The following is a 9,862-nucleotide window of genomic DNA, read 5'->3' on the forward strand; positions in this document are numbered from 1 at the left end:
CCAATAGACATTATTGATATACAAAAAACAACAAGCTAAAAATTATCATACTTCCTTTACAAGGTAAAAAAAAACCCAATGAATTTTCTTTTATAAATATATGAATGGGCAAATCCAAATTCTGCTCTGGGATATAGCGGGAATATTGCTGAGTGTGGCGTAAAACTACACTCACTCACCTAATTCTGTTAGCACTTGTTTCTCAGACGGTAATATATCTTGAAATCCCCTTGTTAACATCTTGGAAATGTTTAATGTACTTTATCTAGCCTCATGTAAGAATGTCGAGTTCTGATTGGTCCACGTGACACTTATAAAATACCATGTACATCCAACAAATTCCGCAAGCGGGAGTAAAAAGTTGTGCAATCCCGCTACGAAAGTCATATCACCCCGCTACGCCTCAGTGACGACGCGCAGCGAGAAAAGTATGCATCGACAAGCCTTTAGTAACATGCAGTGCATTGATCAGCAGCTGGTGTCAACGTGGCAACAATAAAACCTTTTGCCACAACATCAGAAGAAAAAATTGAAGCAAAACGTTCTAACGTGTTGTGTTGTTTTGTTTTGATTTAGTGAAAACATTCAGCTAGATAAATGCGTTATCACATCGTGTCGAGGGAAATACAGGGTTTTATCAGTCCCTCGTAAGGTTGTAGTCGTACAACCTTACTCGGGACTGATAAAACACTGTATTTCCCTTGACACGATGTGATAACTTATATTAACTGAAAAATAGAAAGAAATCTGCTGAAAGAAATTTTATGATTATAACTGACCTATATGTTCATGACTATCTTAAGGCCTCATTTTATATGAGGTCTTTTCAAGAAGAAGTGTCTTATTAAAGGCTAATGATGTGTTTTCTCTATACTAGTGACCACATCATGAAGCCGGTGAGCATCAAGGCTTCGTCAACCGAAAATGTCATACCCTTCATGGAGTATGTGTTCTGCTTTTGATATAATGCGTGTTAGATTCTTTAAAAAAAATATAACAATTTCCTGATGAAGATGGTAAAAATATTCAGCAAAATCAGTATGGAAAGCAGACACCTGAATTACTCAAATACCTATACATGCTCCAGCTAGTAATTCATGGAACCCCTCATGTGACCTTCAAAACAGCTGTGAGACTTTCACCAACTGGGATATCGCTTTGCAGTATCATAATTTAATTTCCAAATTTCTTTTTCTTTTGGTAATTAATATTTGATTTTGAGTCCCTGTTACACGCAGGCCAGACACGCAGGGTAGTGCTTGGCTTGAATACTACTGGAAAATACAGACATCTTTAAAAGAAACAAGCAAGATTATACCTGAGTTGAAGAGGAAATTGTCATATAAATAAGTTCTGTTACTGAGGTCGATATTAAGGTATGATCTTATGGACTCAAATATTTTGAAAAAAAAAAAAAAATTGACATGGACATTCATTCCCATTCTAAATGGTCTGATAAATGTATCAGTCAAGTATGTGGCTTTATCAATTTTGAGGGAGTATGGTTTTACGCTGCTTTTAACAATATTACGTCCTGGGACACCAGAAATAGGCTGCACAAATTGTACCCATGTGGAGAGTCAAACCCGGGTTATAAATCTTCAAGGAAACTGCATATCACATGAGCAACACTTTTGCACTTGATGTAAACTTCCTTCGTTATCAAAATTTTATTCCATTTTCAAAACTGTAGAAAAACTAAAGGATGTAATTATCCTAACGACATGATAATTACTGCCAAGCTATCCCCAAACTCCCATGTTTAGATACTGCATACACATATTATAGACTATGGTTTATCAACAAGGTTGTGTAGGTTATAATGAGCACAGGTCAACGTGACCTCAGACTGAGGTCATCTTGACATAAGTTAATATCTGATCTATATTCATGTACTGCTAGTTAGATGCATGATACAACACTTGTACTGAGAGGTGACATCTCTATTGTGTAATACCAGAGTTCTGGGACATTAAATATCCTATTTGTCATCAGGTTGAACATCTCCTCATGTTCACAAACAAACAGGTAGACATAGTTAAAAAAGTAACAACAGGAGCATTGTAACTGGTTTGAAAACTGTGAATTTGTAAACATGACATTTTAGAAGACAAATGTTCCTTTTTGCTGTAGAAAGCAGTCTTCAACCTGCACAATGTTAGCCTCTGACTATTAAAGTTCGGGTGTGTTCAGATGACTTTGCAAAGACATTGTAGCTTCCTTATTATCATGTTAATCAGAATGGAGTGCTGGATACCAGTTATGCCATGATGTCCCTACAGGAAGACAAGCACTGGGGAACTATTCTGTCATGGTTTCCTTACAGGAAGACAAGCACTGGGGAACTATTCTGTCATGGTGTCCCTTCAGGAAGACAAGCATGGGTACTGGGGGACCTATTCTGTCATGATGTCTTTACAGGAAGACAAGCACTGGGGAACTATTCTGTCATGGTGTCCCTTCAGGAAGACAAGCATGGGTACTGGGGGACCTATTCTGTCATGATGTCCTTACAGGAAGACAAGCATGGGTACTGGGGGACCTATTCTGTCATGATGTCCTTACAGGAAGACAAGCATGGGTACTGGGGGACCTATTCTGTCATGATGTCCTTACAGGAAGACAAGCATGGGTACTGGGGGACCTATTCTGTCATGGTGTCCTTACAGGAAGACAAGCATGGGTACTGGGGACCTATTCTGTCATGGTTTCCTTACAGGAAGACAAGCACTGGGGAACTATTCTGTCATGGTGTCCCTTCAGGAAGACAAGCATGGGTACTGGGGGACCTATTCTGTCATGATGTCTTTACAGGAAGACAAGCACTGGGGAACTATTCTGTCATGGTGTCCCTTCGGGAAGACAAGCATGGGTACTGGGGGGCCTATTCTGTCATGATGTCCTTACAGGAAGACAAGCATGGGTACTGGGGGACCTATTCTGTCATGATGTCCTTAAAGGACAAGGATGGGTACTGGGGAACTATTCTGTCATGATGTCCTTACAGGAAGACAAGCATGGGTACTGGGGACCTATTCTGTCATGATGTCCTTACAGGAAGACAAGCATGGGTACTGGGGACCTATTCTGTCATGATGTCTTTAAAGGACAAGGATGGGTACTGGGGAACTATTCTGTCATGATGTCCTTACAGGAAGACAACCATTTGGTTAATGACAAATGAAGAAATGGATGTACAAGATTTGTTGCAGCTCTGACTAAAAGAAACAAAGCTAAGGTTAGTGGTACGAACCTAGTTTCAAAGAACAACATTAGTGAATTCTTGCTCATGTTCCACTGAATCGGGTGCTCACATACATACAAACAGGCAAATCTATCTCTCATTTCATCCAAGGCCCTATTCAACAAAGCAATGTGACTGTTAGAACTGCCCTCAATCGTTTTCATTTTGGTTAGTGATTAAAAAGCTGACTCATCACGCTGAAGACACAGGTTTGATTCCCTGCATGAGTACATTGTGTGTAGTCCATGTCTGGTGTTCCCCGCTGTGATATGGCATCAATATTGCCACAAATGGTGTAAAACTAAACTCACTGGCTCGCTGATTGCTTTGTGGAACAGGCCTTGGTATGTACGGCTACCAAATCAAACACATGCTACTAAATATTCTCTCAAACCCAACAGGCAAACATTGTTAGTTAACATGGCAGTCCTCAAATGCAGATACTGACTGCAAACAACAGTTCAAGACAATGTACTCACAGGTTATATGGGATTAGTAAAATAAAAAAAATGGCAAAATTATTTCTATCTATACCTACGCAAACAGAATGAGCAAAGAAACATCAATGTATGCTATCCTGCTCTATATCTGTTCTAAGAAGGACAGCGGAGTAGCCTAGTGGTAGAAGCATTCGCTTACCATGCCAAAGACCTGGTTGGGAAGCCCCTAATTGGGCTTCACACTTTGTATACATGCAGAAAATTTAAATCTGGTTTGACAAATGAATGCATTAACCACTGCACTATCCCACTGTCCTTGAATCCCTATGAGATAATGCTACAGAAGTGACCTTAACGCTTTGATGATATAGCAGACAGTGATTAATGTTACATCAACTAGACAGATTTCTCTGAAATTCATTCTTGTCTACAAATTCCTATACATTTCTTCTGTACATATGGTCAGTATTCATTCGATGCAGTGAATAATGTCAAATAGATTACTGCCAGTCAGCTAGGTGCAATGTGGTGCTTCAATATGTTCAATGGCCAAGATATCCAAAGATCATAGTGATAACATAACTGGTGCAATGGATCAGAAAGCAAACCTTTTCATGTCCAAAACAATTTGTCTGAAGATCTTGATGCAAGATTCTTGTGGCTGTGCTAACTGTTTTTAAAGACCTGTATCTTGAAGAAGGTCTCAGTGCTAAGATGCACTATTGAACAATTTAGTAGAGATGAAAATGAACACAACTATGCACAAAATGTAGAAAATGATAAATACTATTCATCTATAGTAAAACAGGCAAGTAGTGGTGAAGAAATGAAATGTTAAAGAAAGACTGGGTGTTAGCATGTAAACCTGATATCAGTGCTAGAAGACAAGTGAAATGTAATGCTAATGGCTCTCCACCACTTACGTCTGCGTAGAAGGTTGATTTCACTCTCTCGTCTCTTGGTTCTGTCTGTTTGAATACATAAATAACTTACCCAGTCTCACAAGGCCATACACATCATGTTAGAGTACAAGCCCTGAATCATCTTCTAATGTCAAATATAACTGCCCAACATCCCACATTATAGGTATAAAGAAACTTGTAGACATTTATTTTTTACTACCCTTGGTTAACAGGTCCCTATCATGTGCCAAAGGTGCATGTTACAGGTGCTCAGTCATGTGTAACAGGTGCTGTCATGTGTTACAACTGCACATTACAGGTGCTGTCATGTGTTACAACTGCACATTACAGGTGTTGTCATGTGTTACAACTGCACATTACAGGTGCTGTCATGTTACAGGTACTGTCATGTGTTACACCTGAACATTACAGGTGCTGTCATGTTACAGGTATTGTCATGCATTTCATGTGCTCTGTCATGATGAATGACAGGTGTATGTTACAGGTGTTTCACTATAATGTTTAACAGGTGTATGTTACCGATGTGCAATGTTGATGGATGACAAGTGTATGCTACAGGTGTTCCACAATAATGTCTGAGTGGTGCATGTATAAGGTGCTGAACAGTTGATAGAAATGATCAGAAAAGAACATAAAAGAAAGGATTGAAGAAAGGAAAAGGGAAAACCATAGTCATCATCATCATCATCATCATCATCATCATCATCATCATCGTTCATCATTCATGCTAACATACCTACAAAATCTCAAATATAACAATTCCTTTCAACCCCCAAAATAACCTGTATATGGTACATTGTGTCTACACAAGGTCTGTGAGTGGTGACTACTTGTGGGTGTGGTATAACAGCTATATACCACCACTTCTTATCGCAGCCTCATATCAGCCCCATATTCCCACCCATCCTACACAAGAACGGATGAATCATCAATATCACACAGCATCAGAAGAAGACAAATGCCAGGAATTTCACATTCTGCGCCCCCACTGTCACTCTCCTTCCCCCCCACCCCCTACCCCATGTCACCACAGGCCCCACTGTGGCACTCAGTGTCCCAGAATATCCTCATCAAGAGTGAGATCACACATCTGAACATAAGAGTCCTGGAACACTTGGTGTCTGACTCACACAGTGTGCTTGTTTGTAATGTTAATATCCATGCTGTGTTGTCCATAAACAAAACACTTAAAAGTTGAAATTCTCAGGGTCTCTGAGGAAACAAAGGAAATAGGTTCAGAGCTATGCATGACGTTCTGAATTGTATGTGAGGCATGTTCAGATTGGTCCACTAACATCAATATGAAGTATGTGCATCCACTTGACCCACTGAGTCCAGCTGATATGTCACATATGGCCTTTTTGTTCAAATCGGTAAAATGACAGCAAGTTAACAGTTGGGTTCATATGAAAGAAATACTAGCTATATCACACTGGACTCAACAATCAGCATAACTGCTCTTATATCACACTCACAGGTCTTAATACTATAGTTAGCCATATAACAGTTATTAGACTAGATCAGGGTTGATATAGCAGACATACTAAGTCAAGGATCATATCACAGTTATATTACAGTATTACAGTTATACTATGATAGACTTAACATGATAACTTTATCACAGTTATATTACAGTATTACAGTTATACTATGATAGACTTAACATGATAACTTTATCACAGTTATATTACAGTATTACAGTTATACTATGATAGACTTAACATGATAACTTTATCACAGCCATATTACAGTATTACAGTTATACTATGATAGACTTAACATGATAACTTTATCACAGTTATATTACAGTATTACAGTTATACTATGATAGACTTAACATGATAACTTTATCACAGCCATATTACAGTATTACAGTTATACTATGATAGACTTAACATGATAACTTTATCACAGTTATATTACATTGAGCTTAACAAAATATAAGGATCAAGTGGGCTGGCTTGCTGACCTGACTGGTGCATATCATCAAATCGTAATTGCACAGATTGATAGATTGTTAACTGGTTTGCTGGTCGACACTTGGAAAAAAAACCCCTCTGTCCACATTTGTATTGTGAAGACCCCAGTCATAATTAGATGGAAGAGAGCATGTCAAACACAAATAAACAAAAAAACACTTTCCACCAGAAAGACCATGAAACAGGGCATGAAATGTCTAAGGGACATAACTCTTGTTCAACATCATTATATACTCTTCCCTTCACATCTTGTAATTTACACTCTTTCTCTTTCCAGCATAATTAGGTTGAGTGATATCTCGTGTTAACATCTTTCTTAGAGTCTGTAGTAATACATAAAGGTCTCAAAAAAGTAATTAAAATATTTCTTTTGCCTTTCATCATACTGGTATATCTTTAAACCAACAACAAGCCGATTAATCACTTCACAACAAAGCCCTCAGAACATAACATCAAGCCATGGAGCACCAGCAGATTCTTGCAAAGTGACTGGATGGAACTTTATTGACATTGTTATCAAGTGCAATAAGGTTCAGTGGCTTCAGTTCTATGCTATCAGTGTTGGCAGCTGAGAATTAAATCAGACATTAATCTTAGACAGGAGCTTGATTGATTGGTATCAAGCTCCTTGCATTCTATCCTTGCCCTGCATCAGTGAACGACATTGAAAACTTGCTCCATGAACTATCTAAGAGTGCCATCCGCACGATCTTAGAGACAATCATCATTCTATTGACACCTTCAAGATAAGGGATGTATTTAACCAATATTTCTGAGTCTTCTACCATATTTGTGAAGTTTCTTGTTAATGGCACATAATTATTCTATTTGTATGACAGCACTTGAGAATAAATGAGTCTGGACCAGAGAATCCAATGACTGATACTGTGAGCTATGATCCATGTCTTTGTACATGTTGATAAACCATCAACTGAGACACTGACTCGGACCTTCCATTACTTCTGTAGCCTACTACAGTCAGCACTGGCTAGTGGGTACAGATTCAGTTCTGCAGTCATACCTGGATGACATGGACAGGCTTGCTGACTTCTTTGACATATGTAATCATATATGTCAAATGCATAGACTGATGCTCATGATGATAATCACTGGATTGTCTGGTCCTTACTAGATTATTTACAGACCGTCATCATATAGCTGGAATATTGCTGACAGCAGTGTGAAACAACAAACCAACTAACCAACCTGGCTGACTTGCCCCGTGACCCACACATCATGTATTTTTGTACAGTTTGTCTACCACAGATTTGAACTTAAATTTCAAAGAAAGGTCTCAGGAGAAGTCTTTGTTTATCAATCAAAGAACCAATACAATCTTGAAAAAACATTTCCAGATGATGCTATGTTTTAAAGATTAGTGCTTCATGTCTTTACAATCTTGTAAAAAAAGCATTTAAAATGTGGCTTGATTAAAATGCTATTTCAAACATTTGAAAATTTCTGAAATCAACCTTTACAATAGATTTTCTGTTTTCTCTTACAGTACTGACTTAGGATATCCACAAAACAAGTAATTGTTCTGGTAGATCAAAGAGGTATTTGCTCCTTTTCACAACCTCATTTTCATTCAGGATATTTCCGTCTGAGCACCACCGGTGTGTGATTGTATTGTCTCCTCATGTACACGAGCAGTATCAGACATATCTATCAGCCATCTTAGCACAATGAAGCAATCAGTGATATAAGCAGCCATGTTAATCTGCATCCATCATAGATAAAATACTAAACCCTCAATCAGGGAGACAAATGCTATCTGACTCGTGTCAAGTCCTCAAAAGTGCAGCCAAACTTCTTTGACACCATGACTGATCAATTGCAAAATCAGTGCCAAACGGTTCCATACAACTGTATTAGCCAAAGACTCATGAACATTTAAGGTTGGACTTAACAATGCATAGGTGTTTATTTAAAGGCAACAAGCAACAATTTGGTATTTCTCAAGTGAAACTTTTCCATATATTTCAACATTGTTACTTCTGATGTCTTCAAACATAATTTGATCCTATCAGGTTCCTACAAGCCATGTGTCAAATACATTCAGCCTTCATTCCCTCATTCAGTAGGAGCGAACCTGTCAAGGTCGGATGATGAAGAATCGTGAACTCATGTGAACCTGCTCATTACATGGCCGAGGCTCCAAACCAAAGGAAAACATGTTCTGGTTGAATCACAACAAACATTTCAAGGTTGAAAGCAAAAAAACATTGTTAATCTCTTTAGCACAATGCTGGAAACTGTCTCCAAGCAGACGGCTGCTGAAACAGGCAATAACATCTATTCATCACGTTCAATCATGTTTAAAGCTAATTATATTCTCATGAGGTTCGTACCAAGACTGCAAGGACTGCCAGTGATTGTCATCAGACCTATCAATAGCTTTTTCTCGCTATTTGTATGTGAATAAGTTTAGTTTTATAGCTGCTTTTAGCAATATTCCAAGCATATCATGGCTGAGGACATCAATATTGGGCTTCACACTTTGTATCCATGTGGGGAATCAAACCCAGGTCTTGGGCATGATAAGTGAACACTTTAACCACTAGGCTACCCCACTAGGATTTAGTTTGCTATTAAATGACAAACTCAGCAATAATTCTGCATGATGGTAGCCTGTAAATAACTGGAAGCAGACCTGACACTTTTTAATGTCAAACCCAGGCTGCTAAGGAACCTGTTCTACCACAATCACATGAATAACAAACCAGTCGGACGGTTATGTCTCCCGAATTGGTCTTATATGTTACTTGTTTCTCCTTAGTGAATTAAAAACAGCAATCAAATCCTTTCCATAATCGTAAGAGATCTACTACAACTACATTCCATCATTATAGAGAACATTACGTATGGACTTTAATTTCTCTTTATCGTCCTTGTGAAAAGCCATCAAATCACTGATATTAGCCCCAGAAACACATTGCATAAAGTAATTGCGCCAGTTGTGTTTGACAAAATACATAGATGCAGGTCATGGTTTAGATTTAAGTAGAGAGGTAAATACATCAAACATCATAACTTGACCACATTGAGATCAGAACAATGACAAGAAGATTTTGGCAGCTAGGGGAGGCAACTGTGTACTTTGTGGTTAAATCATGGCATAAGGTTAAAGTTGAGGGGCTAACACATCAAAGATCATAACTGGACCACACTGGGATCAGAACACTGACAAGAACATCCTGGGAGCTAGGGGAGATAACTGTGTACTTTGTGGTTAAATCATGGCATAAGGTTAAAGTGGAGGGGCTAACACATCAA

General features: G+C 38.4%; 1 protein-coding gene across 2 annotated transcripts in view; it reads right to left on the reverse strand.

Annotated features, from left to right (window-relative positions):
* The window catches only part of LOC137268379 (arf-GAP with coiled-coil, ANK repeat and PH domain-containing protein 2-like), a 109,141-nt gene that overhangs the window by 32,462 nt on the left and 66,817 nt on the right, over nt 1-9,862 (reverse strand). For both annotated transcript variants that reach the window (XM_067802945.1, XM_067802944.1), the window contains one exon: nt 4,608-4,652. In XM_067802945.1, coding sequence (XP_067659046.1) covers nt 4,608-4,652 — 45 coding nt within the window. The remainder of the gene's footprint in view (nt 1-4,607; nt 4,653-9,862) is intronic.

This window comes from Haliotis asinina, chromosome 16, assembly GCF_037392515.1.
Source record: "Haliotis asinina isolate JCU_RB_2024 chromosome 16, JCU_Hal_asi_v2, whole genome shotgun sequence".
Lineage (NCBI taxonomy): Eukaryota > Metazoa > Mollusca > Gastropoda > Lepetellida > Haliotidae > Haliotis > Haliotis asinina.